At 42.6% G+C, this 20,318-nt stretch overlaps 1 protein-coding gene and 1 long non-coding RNA gene across 2 annotated transcripts; one reads left to right on the top strand and one right to left on the bottom strand.

The window, feature by feature from the left end:
- Positions 1-1,913: 1,913 nt before the first annotated feature.
- On the bottom strand, positions 1,914-3,216 carry LOC133788927 (NAC domain-containing protein 90-like). The gene is made up of 3 exons (XM_062226592.1): positions 3,054-3,216; positions 2,645-2,937; positions 1,914-2,519 (listed from the first exon to the last, which is right to left on the bottom strand). The coding sequence occupies exons 1-3, from the start codon at positions 3,214-3,216 to the stop codon at positions 2,238-2,240; spliced, it is 738 nt and encodes a 245-aa protein (XP_062082576.1). The 3' UTR covers positions 1,914-2,237.
- Positions 2,430-3,542, top strand: LOC133788928 (uncharacterized). Its single transcript, XR_009873417.1, has 3 exons — positions 2,430-2,568; positions 2,731-2,971; positions 3,145-3,542. It is a non-coding gene; the product is annotated as an uncharacterized LOC133788928 (long non-coding RNA).
- Positions 3,543-20,318: the final 16,776 nt, after the last annotated feature.

The following is a 20,318-nucleotide window of genomic DNA, read 5'->3' as shown; positions in this document are numbered from 1 at the left end:
TGCAGTGGTGAAAAATATGTTACATGAGAGTGACTTTAGATGAGTCACATCAGTAATCTATAATCTATCAAAAATATGTATGAAACATAGCAGAAATACCATTTTCTCAAAAATTGTAATAGTTCAAGGGGTGTTTTTGCAATGCAACAAAAGAGAGGGACAAAGCTAGACAAGTGTAAGCTTGTCATTTGTTATTACTTTTAGGGATATTTGCTGCATAAACACCCAATGTTTTATACTTGTTTCAGTTAAATACCCAATCTTTTATTTTTACGGCAGAAATACTCAATGTTCAATATATGTTAATGATAAATACCTAATCCTTTTTTTTTGCGGCAAAAATACATAAAGTTGTTAAAACATTACTTTTTTCAATACCTCATTTGTTGGAGTTGTTAAGTGTTTACTCACCAGATATGCATCACTTGTTATCAAAATATGTAATTTTATTTAATTAAAATATCTTTTTATAATATTTTTCTAATTAATTTTTTTTTTAAATAAATAAACATGAAATGAACTGATTGCATAGTGACAAATGTCTGCTTAGTCAACATGTTTAACAGTTCCAACACAGGAGGTGCTGACAAAAGTAATGTTTTAGCAACTTTAGGTATTTTTGCTGCAAAGAAAAAATATTAGGTATTTATATTTAACATATATTGAACATTGATTTTTTTTTTTCTGTAAAAATAAAAAATTAGGTATTTAAATGTAATAAGTGTGAAACATTGGGTATTTTTGCTACAAATACCCCTTATTTTTAAATAAGAGTTTAAATTGGATTAGTGGATTCCAATGTCATGATTTTTCCTTTTTGTGAGCTTTTCACAAAATAATTGTGCAGCTTAATAATGTAAAATTATTATTTATTTTGGGTTTGATAAGTATCCTACTTGAACACAAAAAAAACGGAAACCATTTTTCTTGTGAATTGATTATTGGCTCTTCTCATAAATATATTTGTATTTGGTCTAAATGTTGTTTTCGCTGATTCTTATTATTTTTTTGTTGAGAAATTAGGCTCCCCACCTTACGTCACAATATTTTGGGACTAGAAAACTATAGTAATTGCTATGTAGGTGTCTAGCAGAGACCCAAACCCCAGACTTTGTAAGAGCAAACTTCATATCTGACCGCTTGTGCTACCCCTCTTGAGTGACTCTTATTCTTTTTCATATGCATGAGCTTCTTTGTTTCTTCTTCATCTATATGTCAAACTCGTATTAGGGTAATAGGCATATTCGGTCTCTTGACAATTTAAGTTATGATGATTGTGTTCTTCTCTTTCAATTTTGGTGCCATTACAAGTGTAATTGGCGCATTTGGTCTCTTGACCATTTAAGTTTTGACAATTTAGTCCCTACATTTTCAATTTTCCCAAATTTGTCATTTTTAGGTCAAAAAGACCAAATTGATGATGGCTGTAACTTTATTCATGGAACCAACACTTGTGAATCCTTGATCTGGTATGAATGTGTTTAGGCATAATAGGTAAAAATAAAATTTTGCCATAATAAGTTGAGAATGGAGGGAAGAAACTAGAGATTGAAGCTGATTTGTTTGGTTCTGAGTCAAAATTTTGATTTAATAGATGAATTTGTGTCGATTTCTTGATACATGGATTTTTCTTACTAATGTGTGGATGTTCATATGTATGAATGTGTCAAAATCTATGAATTTTAATTATGGATCTTGTCTTTAGTGTTGTTTTACTGTGTCGCATCTCTGCTTGTGCTGATTATGTGAGAAAAACCACAGCCGTTGTGTATTTTAACTTGTATGATACTTTGAATAACTATTAATACTTTGATTAGTTTATTGTTAATAGCGGCTTTTACTTCTTTGCAGCCAAGTGTACAACTTTCCTTATGCAGTATGTTGTAAATATGTGACGTCATGTTGAAACCCAATAAAGACAAATTTCGTGAGTTGTATGACTTGAAAGCTGGTTGGTGTAAATGGTGACATTTACGTACTCACCTTTGCTACAGCCACAGGTCCACAGACCAAGTCTCCCATCCTAACACCTATGGTGATCTCTTCAGATCTTACCCCAGCCCCCACTCAAAAAAAATAAAAATATCAAATACATATATATAATTAGAATTATTATCCTTCACATACGTACGTCAGGAAGAAATAAGAATAAAAAAAAAGTCTGGTACTATATCTATGTTTGATTTGTTATGTCCAAAACTTTGAGCGGACATTGCTGTGGCTGCCGGTATATGGCTTCATTTAGGCCAGTTAAATTGTTCCCACTCCCAAAGAGGATGTTGATTCATTTCCCAATCAGTACTCCCACCAGCCATTGGGTTATCTGCAAGGTCTCCTGAGCATGAGGTTTCAGGCGAACTTGGAGTTCGTTCAACCATTGCAGCATTCTGATTAGATGTTCCTGCTTGGTCCCCTTGTTGTTCTTGTATGTCTCTTGTTAACTCTATTGGACGCCGGTCAAATGCTCGGAAACTCCCAGATATAATGTATACTCGGCACAAGCTAAATTCATGCCTCAACTGAAAAGAAGACATGGTAGATAAGATCAGCAACTATTAGATATGATAGGTAAAAATGCTGAGACTACGTACTATTATACTTGTTTCTTAAAAAAATTATTAGTATTGCTATATAGTTGCATTACCATAGGAGTAGCGACGTTGTTCAAGTTGTTTACTTCTTCAATGGCTCTATACTCGTTCATCTTCCATTTGGTTTTCCTTCCTGTAGGAGCTTTCCCTTTGTAGAAAACCATGGCTTTTTTCACCCCAATCACTCTGTTATCCGATGAGTAAACATAGCTAGGTGATCCAGTTGCCTTCCAATATCCGGAAGCTGTGGTACGATTTGGTCTTCCTCCTCGAGCTTCCCTTTCTTGCCTTGGTGTAAAGAAGAACCACTGCTCAGTATCTCCTTGGCACAACTCTCCTGAATACTCTGCAAAAAAACAAGCCAGCCAAAGCAAATGCATGTAAGTTTACGTATCCAAACATTTATCTATATAACACAGATTATAGAACAATCTACATAGAAAAGAATTGGTGGAACTGTACTTGGTAGATCCCATGGTTCTATGCTGTAAATGTCTATGACTTTGATGACTCGATTTATTTCCTCTCGTTTTGATTCGAGTTTGTTGCGCAGATAGAAAGAAACCAACTCCTCTTCAGTTGGGTAGAAGCGAAAACCCGGTGGCAGCTCCTGCATTGGTGTCATTTGGAGGTTTTATTGTATGTATTATTGTTTCTTTTTAAGATTTTGGCTGCTGTCTACTTCTTGTTTGGTTTGGTTTGATTTGGGTTAAATTTATATATAGATAGATAGATTTGGAGTAAAAAAATCAATAAATCTGAGAGAAGAAGGATTTGCCGAGTGAAACGATAGAAATAGTGAAAGAAAAACTTAGACTTGGTACACTTTACGCGGTTATGTTAGAAATTATGTGCTTTTGTATATTAGTTTTATTTCGTACAAGCAAGAAAGCGACATCTTTCCAATTGAAACTCTTTTTGAATCGGTCAGTGAATCTATCTTTTGCTGATCTTTGTTTAGTGAACCACTTACATCATATCTTATAATGCCTAGCCATGCCATGTAGGTCCAAATCCAACTTCTTTTCTTGTGCTCTAATAAGCCTGACAAAAAAGTAGGGACACTCTTGATCAAAAAAAAAAAAAAGTAGGGACACTACATAATTGCACTATAAAGTGGAGTAATTACATGTGGCATGCAATATTTCGTGGAAAAATTACAAAATTAGATAAAAGTCCACAATTAATAATCACGATAATAACATTAGTAGTCTTTTCTTAAAAAAAATGGATAAAATTATTTTTACCGAGACATAAAACATATATATTTTTTAAAAATATACAATTTTTAAGCATTTTTTTTATTAAAAAATACGGATCTCTCCATTAAATATATACTTTATATTTATTTATATAGTAGATACAAGCAACGTGCAATATGTACATTTGTTTAATTTTATTTATAAAATTTATTAATTATTTTTATTAAATTTATATTAATGTTATATAAATTTTGAAAGAAATATCATATTTTAATTAAATAATGTATTTATTTTTGTTTAAGTTTAAGTTTGTTTTAATTTTTGAATTTAGGAGTAACAACAAAAAATTATATATTATATGTTTAATGTAATATTAAATATTATACGTGAATTTTAAATTTAAGTTTCTTGCTAGTTTTTTAAAATAATTTGTTGCTAATTCACAGTAGATTATATTATATGTCTAATATAATATTATTCTAATAAGTGATTTTAAGTTTAATTAAATTTTATTTAAGTTATAAAATGTATGATTTTATTATTTTTAAATAATTATTATTGTATAATATGTCAAAAATATTATATTTTAATTTGTTTATTTATTTATTATTTTAAAATAATTATTATTGTAAAATATCTTAAAAATATCATATTTTAATTTGTTTAATTATTTATTATTTTAAAATAATTATCATTGTAAAATATCTCAAAAATATTATATTTTAATTTTTTTAAATATTTATTTTATTTTATTTTATTTAAGTTTAAATGGTTACAAACTACCGTTAAATATAAGAATATTCTGCTAAATATAAGAATATTCTATTAAAGTTAACATTAAAAATATAAAAAACAGTTAAAACAAAAAATTTTCGTTATCTACACATTTATTATATAAAAGAGATAATAATGGTTGAGACCTGTATCCGCATAAGAACGTTTAATAATTAGGATAAGAACATATCTAAGACCTAATAAGGAATTATCTTTATTTCTGTGAAATAACATTGAATCCAAGACCTAATATTTAAAGTAAGTGAATAGTGATATTCATGTAACATGTAAATGGTAAATGAGTGGATAATAGTATAGCAGTATATAAGTGAATAGCATTAGAGGAAGATAGATGTCTTGTTACTACAAGAAGGCTATTTATGTAAAACTTCAGAAAAGCTAAAGAAACAGAGAGAAAGAGAGAAAGAACTTTAGATCTGAAATAAGAATGGAGTGGAATAAAATTTAATGAGTAAAATTAATAAGTTTTTTTATTTGTGCATTGGAATGACCTATTCTCTCATATTTTGATAGAATAATTATTCTACTAAAATGGTAAAAAAGTCATTTAATATATTATTATGCAACTAAACAAAGGAATTGAATGAAAATGATTTTCATTTCATTACACGTAACCAAACATTCCCAACTCTTGCCAGGTACTTAGTTGGTAAATTGTCCATGAAATTCATATTTTAATTCCATCTCGTTGTAACTCTATTATACTTAATTGCTATTGCTTTTACAGTGAAGTATTGTTTATCTTAATGTATCATGAATAAAAATATCTTTATTTCTTGAATTATTGTAGTCAAATTCCATCTTATGTAGCTATTTCCTTTATTGCCATGATCCTCTAAAATTTTACTTAACTCCAAAATTTAACATAAGATAACTTAGTTGATAATCTTTACGCATAAAAGCGGAAATACTTACATACATTCTGCTGACTCGGATTTTAGTCAACAACAATATTTAATGTTAGACAATAAATGTGGTTGCACGAACTCAAGTAAAATTAAATGCGTAGTAAAACAAGAATAATTTTTATAGTGGTTTGACCTAATAAATGACCTACGTGTATTTAGTCACTTATTTTTTACTAATAATTGAGTTTCTAGTGATTATGGAGTTTTGGATTACAAAAAATAACAAGTTTTTTGTAATATGAAGTCTAAAAATGTTTGGATCCCTTCTCCCCTTATTTATTTATAGATGGGATTAGACTTAGATTAGTGGCTACTCACTAATCTAAGTCTAATCCCATCTATAAATAAAAGAATAGCTAAATCCCACGACTTTCGTGATTATTTCTGTCAAATGATTTAACTAAAGATGAGATGCAACATTACAAGCATGTTGCCTAGTCTACGTATGAGGAGCGACCAAGCTTGGGTACAAACAACTCTTAATATCTTACATCCATGTAAGGTCTGCGATTAGCTTTATCTACCATATACGTGAACATCCATACGAACAGCTTGTTCTGTCAGTCCACGTCACTAGTAGCTTTTCCATATCATATGGTTTAAAAATGGGTATAAAACATACATAAAATGTGATTTTACAAAGGGAAAATTAGGGAAAATGCATTAAGTCAATGTTTAGCAATGTGGAAGATTAGTTCGCTTCTTCGAGTAGCCATGATTCAGGCTAGTCAGGTGATCGAATTTGTACTTGTATGACCATGTTTCAATAATCGATAGAATGTGTTAGGTGTTGGGGCACGCCTCCATTTTCTGAGTGTGATTCTGCATCTGACATTCTGAATTATTGACTGTGCAGAGTCGACATCCACTCTTCTTCTACGACCACTAAGCTGGTAGTGGTAGTTCTGTTGAGATTAATTCCCTTTAAAACATATAAAATAAATAATTGAAATGAATTTTTTTTTCTTTCATATTTTGATTATTTATTATTATTGATAGAATAATATTGTATTAATATCAAAAAATTCCCCAAGTTCATTATTGTGACTACAATTGTGTATTTGCATAAGATGATTAAGATTGTAGGGAACGAATTTAAATAGTACGCAGTAAAACAAATTTATAGAATCTTTGGATTAAATACTGTAAGTACGATTCACTAGTATTATGAATACATGTAATTTAGGTCTAGATTACTGATGTAGTAGGACATCTTAGTGAAGGTACTTTGTATAAAATGGTTATACACGAACTAGGCCCAATATGTTAATACTTAATAATACCGTTTACTTTATAAATATTGATTAAACATATCAATAAGAAGATCATATAAATTGTTCTTAATTTTAAAGTTATTATGAACTCATTTTATGCCATATGAGTGCTTTGATTCACTTGTTATAATTTGTCAAAATGATCAGATTGAATTTGTTTTGGGAACTCATTGATGTAAATGGTTGGGGACATAATATGCAAATATGAAATCTATACATTTACGAGAGAAATTGAATAATGGTTTTCTTAAGGGTTAGCTTTTGGAACTGAAATGTTATTAAGCTCAAATTCATAAATCAGTTTATGAATTAACATTCACTAATAAAGTTAATAGTACTTAAGGAAACCAGATATAATCAAAGATGTTAAATAGTGATTAATTTCTACCTTAATTATGAATCATTAATAAATGATTGAATTGTATGTAGTGATTAAATCAATGTACAGTTTTTATATTTAAAAGTACTTAATAAATAAATGTCTATTATTACAAGAGTGTAGTCTCATATTTTTAGTGAAATAATATTGAGATTAATAAATTAAGATTATTATATTAAAGAATTTTAATTAATAATTGTAGACGCTCAATTTTCACCTAAGGTCTGGCCTGGCCTTGCGTAGGTGCCGCCTAAGTCTCAAGGGTCTCGTGACGCGCAGCCATCAGTGACCCGCATCCAAGTGCCCACGCGAGGCTCCGTCTCGCGTCCTTATGCGCGCACCCGTATGCCTACGCGAGGCCCCGCCTCGCGTCCTTGTGCGCACACCCGAGTGCCCCCGTGAGCCCTCGCCTTGCCATAGGCCGAGGTGACCAAGTGTCCCCGCCTCGCCAAATAAGGCCTCGCCACGCATGGCCTCGCCAAGTTTGGCCTCGAATGGCCTCGCCAAGGTTGGCCTCGCTAAGAGGGGCCTCGCCAAGTTTGGCCTCGCATGGCCTCGCCAAGTTTGGCCTCGCCAAGATGGGCCTCGCCAAGGTTGGCCTCGCTAAGAGGGGCCTCGCCAAGTTTGGCCTCGCACGGCCTCGCCAAGAAGGGCCTCGCCAAGAGGGGCCTCGCCAAGGCCTCGCCAAGAAGGGCCTCGCCACGCATGGCCTCGCCAAGGTTGGCCTCGCCAAGAGGGGCCTCGCACGGCCTCGCCAAGAAGGGCCTCGCCAAGAGGGGCCTCGCCACGCATGGCCTCGCCAAGAAGGGCCTCGCCACGTATGGCCTTGCCAAGAGGGGCCTCGCCAAGTTTGGCCTCGCCAAGGTTGGCCTCGCTAAGAGGGGCCTCGCCAAGTTTGGCCTCGCACGGCCTCGCCAAGAAGAGCCTCGCCACGCATCCTTAGACGTCCGCCAAGGCCACATGCCTATCGCCCAGACTCGTGAGTGACCTTGGGAGACTTCAGGCATCTCATGCCAAGGACACAAGATCTCCACCTCACACCAAAGGTCCCATTCCTTACACCTTGAGACCCCTATGCTTAGGGGCCACAGTACGAGTATAATGGGACATGCTTGTACGACCTAGTACTGAGTACGGATACCAGTGCCAGTGAGACTGCTGGAGTAAGAGTCATGGTCCGTACGTCTACGGCCATAGGTCAGGGCCGACACCACTACCTCCTGCGCCACTACGCCTGCCACCACACATCAGACATGGGTACAGACAAGTAGTGGAGACATCCTCATGACACCTGCTCCTGTACGGGATGTACGACCACAACCTCTGAAGCCACTCCCCTGACACAGTACATATGTACCACTTGGTCTCCTGGACCACTATGTACCTAAGGCCATTAGAGCCTACTATAAAATGAACTCTAAGACCACCTGTAACGCCCTAGATAGCCAAGACCGTTACACTATGTGTTTATAAAGTGCCAGACTTGGTAATCAAGTCATTAAAGTAAAAGCGTGTTACTGGAATAGTAGAGGAACTAGGGTTAAAAGTGTTTTGGTCTCAAAAGTTACGTTTTCATTACTAAACATTGTTTATGTACATGGGATCCCAAAATTGACAGTTTAAAAGCCATTTACAAAAGTTACAAAGTTTAAATACATTGACTGGCCATACTAAGGCAAAAACGAGCTGTTAGGTAATCTCTGTCCTGACACACTCCTCGACCGTGGTGATCGAACGGCTGGCCATGCACATTTCACCTCGGAGCTCTCCACCTCAGGCCTGGTCCAGCTTGCCCTTGCCCTTACCTGCACCACGTAGCACCCGTGAGCCAAGGTCCAGCAAGAAGACACAGCAACAAGAGAGCATGAACAACTAACAACAGGTCAATTACACATATAGCATCTCATCAACTCAAGTATATCATCAATCAAGTATTTCATATACTAAGCATCTCAGCTCAAATACATAATGCACAGACGATAACCAGGGCTAGCGCTCACAGGTAGCTCCCTCTGTTATCCTATTATTTCGGGCGCCCAGTGGCCAATTCGCGCTCTGTGCGCTAAAATCATGAACGGTACTCTTAGACCGCTTATACGTGTCCCTTGGCATAATACTAACGATGACACAATACAACTCTCGGGAGCACTTAGTCCCATTCACATCCATACATTCGGGTGCGGTTTTCTTACCTTTCAATTCACTGGTTTCCGATGCCACGTAGCCACAAGTACGGTCCTCTACTCCGAGCCTCTCCAAAGTCCTAATCACAACACAAATATAATATTCTTTGTCATTAATCAATCCAAGACTACCTTCCCGAAACCTAACCCACACTCTCAGAACCCCCAAAACCTTAGAACAACATCCCGGAGACATCCCCCCGAACCCCCGGAGCGAAGGCCAAAAATTGCCAAAAGTGACACTCTGAAATTGGCCTTGTGCCGCGGCACCCATCAGTCAGGGACTCCACGCCGCGGCACACAAAACCCGTGCCGCGGCACGCCTTCGCAGCCCAGAATTCTAGGTTTTTCCCTTCGCGTTTTCCCGAGCTTCAACCTCTCCAAATCACCCCTAACTCCATCCTAAGTCCCAAAACCAACTCTAAACCCTTAATAAACCTCACAACAACCCAAAAACATCATGCCCAAGCTCACTCACACCTTCAATCCTAAAATTCACTCTTGAATTTCACACTTAACAACTCAAACCAGAAAATTAAGAACAGCTTGAACTCAAACACAAACCACACTCCAAACTCCCTATACCCTAACAGAAACAAGCCTAATAAACACACAGAGACCTTACCTTGAGTGATGAGTCCAACCTCCAGCTCTAAACCTCCTTCCCCCTTGATTTTCCCAATTCTGAAATCACATAAAACCAGCCACCAACTTGCCTCAATTCACATTCATTATCTAAAATTTCAGACTTAAAACTTGGATATATCATAATCAAGATCTTACCTCTGAATATTCTTGATCTAAGCTTGCTTGACAACTTCAATCATCCTTAATTCTTCTTCCAAAAGCTAAATTCAGCTTCTCCTTTTTTTTTAGTCTTGCTCTTCCTCTAGGTCTCCAATTTTCAGCATAAACCCCCTTCTCTAAGTGTAATACGTATATGATCTTTTTCCCTTCAGCTCATGGTCATTTATCCTACCAAATGGCTATTCTACTCTTCCACTAATACCCCTTCCTAACTAAACCTCAAGGGCATACCAGTCCTTTCATCAGCTTTGCAATTCTACCACCTTCCCCATAAAACCTGTTACTCTCTATGGTTACTAACAGTTACGCAGGTTACCAAATCACCAGTTACCATTATCTAGTTTTTCTAGGACCGTCTCGGCACGTGCATCACACTGGTATCACAGCACCCACGTGGTACAATTCACACATCATAATTATCACATAATATAATTCACATAGTCATACATCATGCTATAAATCATAATCATGCATCTTAATCATAAAAAAAAATCACACATAATTCCCATCATGCCCTCCCGACACACTAATCAAGGCCCTTAAGCCTTATTAGTGAATTTGGGTCGTTACACCACCTGAGAAGGGGTTGGAAATTTTACTGTAGCAGAGGCTTAAGTGTGAATGAAAGACTGAATTCTCCATTATTGTTCTTGAGTTATTGTTCAAATTTTTACGGCTTTCCGATTAGTGATCTTGATTTGATAATTTTTCCAACTCAACTTAGTTGACGAGTTCTCACCGTCAATAGTTTGGCGCCGTCTGTGGGAACGTTAGTTTCAAGCTACTGTTCCACCATTGTTTCCGACAAGAAGAAGATGCCAAGACGCTCGAAGCGACTGAGGGAGCTGCGGGAGGTAGAGGTTCACCTGAACGGAGTCCAGCTGAAGGCCTCCATGAAGGACGCTCCTCCACCCAGAGACGTGGAGCCCCCGAAAGACCCTGAAGTTCACAGAGGTGATAGGGTGGCCTCATCACCAGCCGCTCCACCTAGAGGAAGTACTCAAAGAGCCCCACCGGTAAACGCTGACGAGTTCCCTCCTCCAAAACCGCCGCAGGCACCGAACTCTGGCCGGCAAGACCCGGGCCCTTCTGCCCGTAGGCATGATAAGCACTCCCGGGTCCACTCCGTGAGCTCGAGTTCGAAATCCCAGTTTTACGAAGAGGAAATACGTGAGCTCCACCGTAAGAACCAAAGGTTGGAAACAACCTTGGAAAACATGCAAGAGGTCCTTAACGGCCTGCTGCAGGGTAAGTCAAGCGTAACTTTGCCTAAGAGGAAGGAGAAGGGCAAGGATGGGGTGGAGACCACTGTACCGGTAGATGATGGGAGAACCCGACATTCAACCAGTAACACCCCCCTGACGAAGCAACGTAATCACCCCGAACCGCCTAAGCAGGCCCAGAAGCCAGCGCCGAGGACCAACGCTGCCCCTCGCAATGAGGATGAGGTCACCTCCAAAAGAGCACCCTCAGACTTGCGGGAGGAGCTCAATAAGAAGAGGGCGGGCAAAGGGACCACGCCCTCTGTGGCGCCTTGAGAAGGCAAGGGAAAGGCGGATCCTAGCCCGTCCGCTTTGAGGGACACTCTCAGCAAGAGGAGGCAAGACCTAGACACGGAGATGAGGAGCCTGCGGAGCAAGATCGTCACCGCGTCAGGCAGCCAGGCCTTTGAGGAGGACTTCGACCATGAGTCACCCTTTGTGAGAGAAATTCAGGCAATCCGGCTCCCTGCCAATTTTAAGGAGCCCAATATGACCCCTTACGAAGGGAACACGGATCCGAAATACCACCTGGATGCGTTTAATGATCTGATGAAACTGAGGGGGATCGGAAGTGGTGCCAGGTGCCATTGCTTCGCTGTTACTCTAAAAAGACCCGCCTACAAATGGTTCAAAAGACTAAGGCCGGGGTCCATCAGGTCCTGGCAGTAGTTTTCTGACGAATTCCTCCAACAGCACCATGCGGTGCGGGACTACACGTTGCCAGGTACCAGCCTGGCAAACGTGAAGCAAGGGGAGAATGAAAGCCTGAAGAGCTACATTCACCGGTTCAATATGGAGGCTGCAAAAGTGGGGAGCCTAACGCGCCGAGAGTTAAAAATGACCATTACCGCTGGAGTGCTCCCAGGAAGCAAGTTGTGGGACAACATGTTGAAGAGAGAAGTCACCGACTTAGATGACTTCTATGAGAGAGCGCAGAAGTACATCCGTGTGGAGGATGGCCACGCAAACCTAAAGGCGGGGAAGGAGGAGCCCCACGCGAAGCCCCCAACTAACGACGGATCGAATGTAGCGAAGAAGAAAAGAACGTACGATGGGCCAAGAGATGACCAGCAGAGGAAAACCAAACGAGGGGGTGATCATAGGCAAACGTCTTATACTAACTATACGAGCCTCACGGACACCAGGGAGCATATTTACATCACCAACGAAGATCGAGTGCCTTTCAAAAAGCCCCCACCAATGAGAAAGGATCGGTCCAAAAGGGACCCCAGTAGATAATGCCAATACCACAAGGACATCGGACACACCACGACAGAGTGTATCCATCTGAAGGAGGAAATTGAGGAGCTCATCTGCCGGGGGCACTTGGGCCGCTATGTCAGGAGAGAAAGGCAAAGGCCAGAGGACGAGCCCACAGCACCCCAGGCACAAGAGCGAGCCCCAGAAATACAGGGGGAGGTCCGAACCATTTTTGGAGGTCCAGGATTTGGGGGAGACTCTAGAAAGGGGCGAGATAGATATGCAAGAGAGGCTCGGCGAAGTCCGCCTCCCTGCGTCATGAGTTTAGAACAACGACCCCCGAAGAGTTTCAAGGGGGAAAACGACTCGATAACGTTCACTGAGGAGGACGCACGGGGGGTACACTTTCCCCACAATGATCCGCTGGTGTTGACAGTTCAATTGGCAAATATGCGTGTGCATCGAGTTCTAGTGGACAACGGGAGCTCGGTGGACATCCTATATCACCCTGCTTTGGAAAATATGGGACTGGGCATTCGTCACAGGGGACTCAGTGCAACCCCTTGGAATGATCGAATTGACACTTACCATGAGGGAGCAACCCCGACAGACTACAGTCATGTCTAACTTTGTTGTAGTAGATTGTGCATCAGCTTTCAACGCAGTATTGGGGAGACCCTCCCTAAGAGAATTGAAAGCCATAACTTCAATATATCACTTGGTTGTCAAGTTCCCGACTCCAGGAGGGGTCGCTAGTATGAAGGGAGAACAGAAGGAGGCGAGGGAGTGTTACAACACCTCACTCCGCACGCCTGCAAAACCGCGTGAGCCAATGGCCATGGTGGTACATGAGGCACTATGTATGCCCACGGGAGGTCCGCAGGAGCTGGACCCTCGAGTCGTGGATAAGTCAAGAGCAGAACCAGTAGAAGAAGGAGAGGAGGTTACGGTGACGGAGGAACCCCTAAGGAAATTGAAGATAGGGAGAAGCCTGCAAGGTGACGTGAAGGAGGAGTTGATGAAATTTTTGAAAGATAATCTAGACGTGTTTGCATGGAGTCATGAGGACATGGTGGGCATAGACCCCAGTGTGATATGCCACCACCTGAACATCTCCCCAGAAGCAAGGCCCGTCCGGCAAAAGAGGCGGGTGCTAGACCCAACAAGATACGCATTATTAAAGGAGGAGGTTGACAAGTTGAAGGCCAACAGGTTCATCCGTGAGTCTTTCTACCCTGTGTGGGTGTCGAACCCAGTACTCGTGCCGAAGCCGAATGGGAAGTGGAGAACTTGCGTCGATTTCACGAACTTGAATAAAGCTTGTCCTAAGGACAGCTTCCCACTTCCCAGGATAGATCAGCTAGTAGATGCGACAGCAGGACATGAGTTACTAAGTTTCATGGACGCCTACTCAGGATACAACCAAATCCCAATGAACCCGGCAGATGAAGAGCACACGTCATTCATTACAGACAAAGGGCTCTACTGTTACAAGGTGATGCCCTTCGGGCTCAAAAACGCAGGAGCCACCTATCAGAGGCTGGTGAATAAAATGTTCGCCAATCAGATAGGAAGGAATATGGAGGTGTATGTGGATGACATGTTAGTGAAGACCAAAGAAGCAGCAGAGCTCAACAAAGACCTTGGTGAGATGTTTGACACGCTTAGGAAATACCGGATGAAGTTGAACCCAGTCATGTGCACCTTCGGGGTATCCTCAGGAAAATTCTTGGGCTTCATGGTCAATTCCAGAGGCATCGAAGCCAATCCTGACAAGATAAAGGCACTAATAGAGATGAGCCCGCCAAAGAATAAGAAGGAGGTGCAGTGCCTAACGGGAAGGGTGGCGGCCCTTAATAGGTTTATCTCAAGGTCCACCGACAAGTGCCTCCCATTCTTTGACATCCTCAAAGGGAGCAAAAAGTTCGCTTGGGATGAAAGATGTGAGGAAGCATTTGTTAAGCTGAAAGAGCACCTGGGGAAGCCACCCCTGTTGGCAAAGCCAGAGAAGGGCGAGAAGCTGTACCTGTACTTGGCAGTGTCTGAGCATGCCATCAGCGCAGCCCTGGTTAAGGGAGAGAAGAAGCAGCAACAGCCCGTATACTATATCAACAAGCGTTTGGTGGACGCGGAGAACCGGTATCCAGAGATCGAAAAATTAGCCTATGCGCTAGTGGTGGCTTCGAGGAAGTTGAGGCCTTACTTCCATGCACATACAATTGAAGTCCTAACAGATAGTCCTTTGAGACAGGTCTTACATAAGCTTGAGACTTCGGGGAGACTAATGAAATGGTCGATCGAGCTAAGTCAATTTGATATTGTATACACTCCAAGGGCTTCCATCAATGGACAGGTGCTGGCAGATTTTATAGTAGAGCTCACCCATCAGCCGAATGGAGGAAGGAATGAAGAAGGGGAGCAGCCTATTACGGAGGAAGAGCTAGGAGGTTTAGAGGAGTGGAGTTTGCATGTTGATGGGGCGTCGAATGAAGGAGGATCAGGAGCGGGCATCATGATGACTGGGCCCGAGGGACACAGAATGTATTGCACAATCCGATTTGGGTTTAAGGCCTCCAATAATGAAGCAGAGTACGAGGCGCTCTTAGTTGGCCTGCATTTAGCCCAGGAACTGAGAGTGACGCGCCTTCAAATCTTCAGTGACTCTCAATTGGTAGTATGCCAAGTAAAGGGAGAGTACCAGGCGAGGGGACCCAAGATGGAAGCCTACTTGGAGAAGGTGAAGGGCTATCTGGGACGGTTGGTGGCATATACTATAGAGCAAATCCCCAGAGAAAAGAACACCCATGCCGATGCACTCGCAAAGCTGGCATCTACCAAAGATGGCGATATCTTGGAATCAATACCCGTGGAGTACTTACCAAAGCCCAGCATCGAAGGCGCGGACGTGCACATGATTAGTGTCCCAAGGGAATCATGGACCGAGCCAATCAAGAGGTACCTGGAAGAAGGAACCTTGCCGGCGGATAAAAACGAATCCCGGAGGTTGGTGTACAAGGCCGCGAGATACACCCTGGTAGAAGGGGTCCTTTACAAAAGAGGATTCTCAATGCCACTCCTGCGGTGTGTAGAAGAGGAGAAGGCGTTGAAAGTGTTACAGGAGATACATGAGGGAGAGTGCGGAAACCACGAGAGCGGACCCTCCACGGCTAGCAAGGCCATGAGACAAGGATACTACTGGCCCTCCATGGAGAAAGATGCGCATGACTTTGCCACGAAATGCGACAAATGCCAGAGGCACGCCAACTACCTCGGAAACCCCCAAGCAAACTAACTAGCATGACCAGCCCCTGGCCCTTCGCTATCTGGGGGATAGACTTAATCGGCGCTCTTCCTACATGCAGGGGTGGAGCGAAGTACGCGGTGGTGGCAGTGGATTATTTCACTAAGTGGGTAGAAGCAGAACCCCTTGTGAAGATAACTGCCAAGCACATCACCTCTTTCGTCAACAAATTCATTGTGTGTCGATATGGAGTACCCTACAAGATTATTTCCGACAATGGTACCCAGTTCGAGGGAGGAGCTTTCGATGAGTATTGTAGGGAAAGGGGCATAAGGAGGAGTTTCTCCGCAGTTGTGCAACCCCAGGCCAATGGGCAAGTGGAGGCCATAAACAGGGTCCTTAAGAAGAACCTGAAGACAAAGCTAGAAAAGATGAAGGGAGCCTGGGTAGATGAGCTACCAAATGTGCTGTGGGCTTACAGAACCACCCCACGCACGACTACTGGGGAGTCCCTATTCTCCTTGGCCTATGGGTGCGAGGCCGTGCTCCCAGTCGAGATGCGAGTCGAGTCCCATAGGGTAAAGGCATATGGAGACGAAGCCAACCGCGTAGCCCTGGCCGAAAGCTTAGACATGCTTGAGGAGAAGAGAGAAAAAGCACAAATGAGGGTGGCGGTATACAAGTAGCGCGCCGCAAGGTACTACAATTCGAGGGTGCGAGAGAGAACTTTCAGAGTTAGCGACCTGGTGCTAAGGAAGGTACTCCTTAACACACGGGACCCAGGCGCAGGAGTGCTGGGGGCGAATTGGGAGGGGCCTTACCAGGTTGCTCAGTGCGTACCCCCGAACACTTACAAGCTGGCGCGCATGGACGACACCATCATACCCCGAGCATGGAACGCGGAGCACCTGAGGAAGTACTACCAGTAAGGTGCCCATGTCCGAGGGTAAAAGGACAAGTGTTGCACGTTGTCTTAATATGATAGGGAGAAATCAAAGAGGTTACTTAGATAGCCTCCTGAGTAGGTGTGAGTCTTTTTATTTTTGTTTTCGATGAAAACCTTATATGTACCGTTGCAACTATTTGTATGAGACTGTTTATTATGAATGTGATGAATGGAAATGCATGTCATGGGTAAAACTGTTCGCAACCTCATGTATTATTTTCCTTCGCTACGTGGGCATCAGCCAAAGTGCCTGCCGAAATAAATTTCACCAGACACTTGGGGGGCAGGATAGGAGGCGACAGCAGGCGGCTAGCAAAGGGAACCTAAAAAGGGCCCTATAACGAGGCCCCTAAAAGGGACCCTCTACCAAGAGGCCCTTAGCCCTCCTAAAAACGAGGCCCCTAAAAAGGACCCTCTACCAAGAGTATCCTAAAAAGGGCCCTCTATCAAGAGGAAGTGACCCAAAACCAAAGGGACCCCCTATACTAGGGCCTTAAACGAAGTCCTTACAAGGCATCCCTTGGGATCGCAAGGATTAGCTACCCTTATGAACACCAAGGGAGGCCATAGGGACTTACAAAAAAATGTATGGTGACGACAATAATAATAAGTCTAGAGCGGCCACCAAGCCGCCAAGCCAAAAAGGGTCCCAAAGGAGACCCTTGCAAAAATAGTACTATGAATAACGACGAGAAGGACGCTTCTTGCAAAGAAATAATAAGCACGCGCAAGAAAAACATAAAAGGATAAATAAGACCCAAGGGGTCAAAATATCCTTATCGAAGCAACCAAGAGGCACTAAAAGAGGTCCCAGTGAACCCTCTCACATGGGCTCCAAAGGACCTCCAGCCTGATGGATGAAAAAAGGGGAACCAACCAAACCCCATCATACAGGCTTAAAAGGGCCTCAAATGCAATAGAACAAGAAATAAACAGCAACATATGTATTTGTACATTAAGAAAAAAAAGAAGAGTTCTTGAAATAGTACAAGAGTTACCAAAAGAAAAGTAGCACTGATAATGATATTACAAAGTAAAAAGAAAACAAAAAAGGAGCAAGACTATTTCAAGGCCTCCTACAGTGGGCGCTCCACTAGGCCGCTCGGGCAACGGCCTGTTCACCAAAAGAGGAGAAGTCGAAGTTGGGATCTTGCCTCCACACATTATAAAGAGCACAGTCTATAGACCTGCGCTCGGTGGTGATCCTCTCCGCCTCCAAAGAAGCCCTCGTCGCCTCCAAGGAAGCGTTCTTCTCCTGAGTCGACTGTAGTTCGGCCCTAAGGGCCTCAACTTCGGTCTCCAGTTGAGTAACCCTCTCCTGCGACGCAGCCGCAGCGGCCTTGGCCCCCTGGAGCTCGCGCTCCAAGCGTCTAGCTTTGCCCTTTAGCTCCTTGATCTTGGCCTTTGCCTTCTCCCTCTTCGAGAATAAGTTGGCAGACTTAGTCCGGGCCTTGGACAGCTGGACCTTGGTTTCGCTAAGCTCATTTTCGAGCTCCTGGACCCGGGCCATGAGGCAGTCCCTCTCAGCAGTAGATGCGGAGAGGACGCCGGACGTGTCAGCATGCCGAAGAGACACGATGTAGATCTGCACAAGAAAGTCAATGGCGTCAGCGACAAGTAACAAAAAGAAAAACACATGTACATCTATACATAATACTAATCGACGCAAGGTGCAAGACCTCACCCAGGCCGCGACACGCCTTAGGGTTTCCCCAAGGTCTGGTTGAGTCACATTCCCTAGACCCCTCCAGTCGGAGACAGGGAGGCCCGAGGCAATTTGAATGAAACGCTGCGCATAAGATGGGGCCATCCTAGTCACCCAAGGCTCCGCCTCCGCGCTAGGAGCATCTTGTTGGACAGGAACAGACGACCCGCTCGCCGAAGCAGGAGGAGGCGTAGGGAAGGAGAAAAACTGAGACCCTGGTACATTAGAAGGGGGCTCCGCGAGGTCGACGAAATCAGCATCCGGTAAGCTAATAACATGAGGGACCTGAGGGAAGGCGTCACAGCCACCAAGGCCAGGGGGAGCGTAACATCTCGCTGCGGCCTGCGGGTCCATAGATTGAAAGGCCATGTCCTGGTCATGGGAGCCATAGGGAGGGCATCCCCCGGGGGACAGGGGGCGCTGATGAGATCCCCCACATTCGAGGGGGGCATCCTCCATCTCCTCCTCGGCCTCACCGTCGTGTAGGGACGGCCCAGCCGGCATAGCCATAGCCTTCTTAGACCCAGTAACTGACCACAGGAGCTTGGGGTCAGAGACCGGGGACAGCTGGTGGCGGTTGAGGTTCGCCACAGTAAATAGGACCGCAGCCTTCTTCAGGGCGGAGTCGGCATTAATGAGATTGTTTATGGCCTCCGCCTCCGGCCCAATGACCGAGGGATCAGCAAATTGCCCTGCAAGATTGTAATGCCCCGAATTCTCCGATGTATTTAACGGCATGAACAGTAGGCCGGGAGGGACGTACTTGCTTAATTATGTTATTAATTGATTAAATGCATGTATATGTTGATTATATTATGATATGATGTGAAATGCATGCATATGTGTCCATATTTCTTTATACAGGGGTGTGATGGTAATTTGACCCGTTGAGGGTAAATTGATTATTTGTTCACATGTTGGTGATATAATTTGAGACCACATTATGATGTGGGTTTGCTCGAGCTATTTGACATGAGACGATCGTAGATTATTGATTAGCGGTTTAGTCACAACAGGTTTAAGTGTCGGGACTTGGGTTGAGTCTCGGGGTGGTTTTGATGATTAGAGCGTTACCAGCGTGATGTGAATTATTGGTGTTTATGATTTTCGAGAATAACGGGAATTGGAGAGCGTTAATTATGATTAACGAGTTAGGAGGAAAGTACCAAAAATGCCCTTAGGAGCCTTTAGAAAGTATTAATTGACCTAGGGGTAAAATAGACATTTCACCCCTAGGATAGATATAACACTCTTGGCTGAAGAAAATAGTGAAGGAAAAACAGAGTATGTTTTCGAGTTCTCCCGTACCTCCTTTTTCTCACTGTTCTTTGTGGTCTTTGAGCCAACTTTGAGGATTCTAGCTTGGGAAGCGAGCCTTTGAAGTTTGGGAGTGTGTTCCACTATTGAAGGCCATCATAAGCCAAGCTTTGGGTAAGTTTCTAACCATAGTTTCTCTGGTTTGCTCTGTTTTGGTTTTGTTTTGCAGCTGAAATGTTTAGGGTGAATTCATGGTTTTTGTTGGGAGTTTTGGCTAGGGCTCCCATGCTTGTGATGTTTGGGGTGTGTTGGGATGGTTTTTGGGTTCATTTGGCATCAAGAATAGGCTTTGGAAGCTTGGAGATTGAGTTAGAAACGAAGGAGATGAAGAAGGTCGGTTCAGGGATGTTTTGGGTTGGAGGTAGCGCTACAGCGCCCACCCTAGGGCGCTATAGCGCTCCTCAGGAGGGTTTTTGGCCTTTGGGAGGTTCTGTGTAGAGTGCTGTGGCGCTAGGGGTTGAGCGCTGTAGCGCTACCCTGTTCCTTCCAAACCCTGTTTTCAGTGTTT

The sequence above is a fragment of the Humulus lupulus genome, chromosome 7 (assembly GCF_963169125.1).
Source record: "Humulus lupulus chromosome 7, drHumLupu1.1, whole genome shotgun sequence".
NCBI lineage: Eukaryota > Viridiplantae > Streptophyta > Magnoliopsida > Rosales > Cannabaceae > Humulus > Humulus lupulus.
This window is presented reverse-complemented; position numbering and strand designations above follow the sequence as displayed.

What these genes read in the sequence shown, in the direction of transcription:
- LOC133788927 (XM_062226592.1), bottom strand. Translation starts at nt 3,216, where the DNA reads ATGACACCAATGCAGGAGCTGCCACCGGGTTTTCGCTTCTACCCAACT. An exon ending in AGAACCATGGGATCTACCAA is followed by an intron (nt 2,938 to 3,053) that starts GTACAGTTCCAC and finishes GTTTTTTTGCAG; the next exon opens with AGTATTCAGGAGAGTTGTGC. An exon ending in ACAACGTCGCTACTCCTATG is followed by an intron (nt 2,520 to 2,644) that starts GTAATGCAACTA and finishes TCTTCTTTTCAG; the next exon opens with TTGAGGCATGAATTTAGCTT.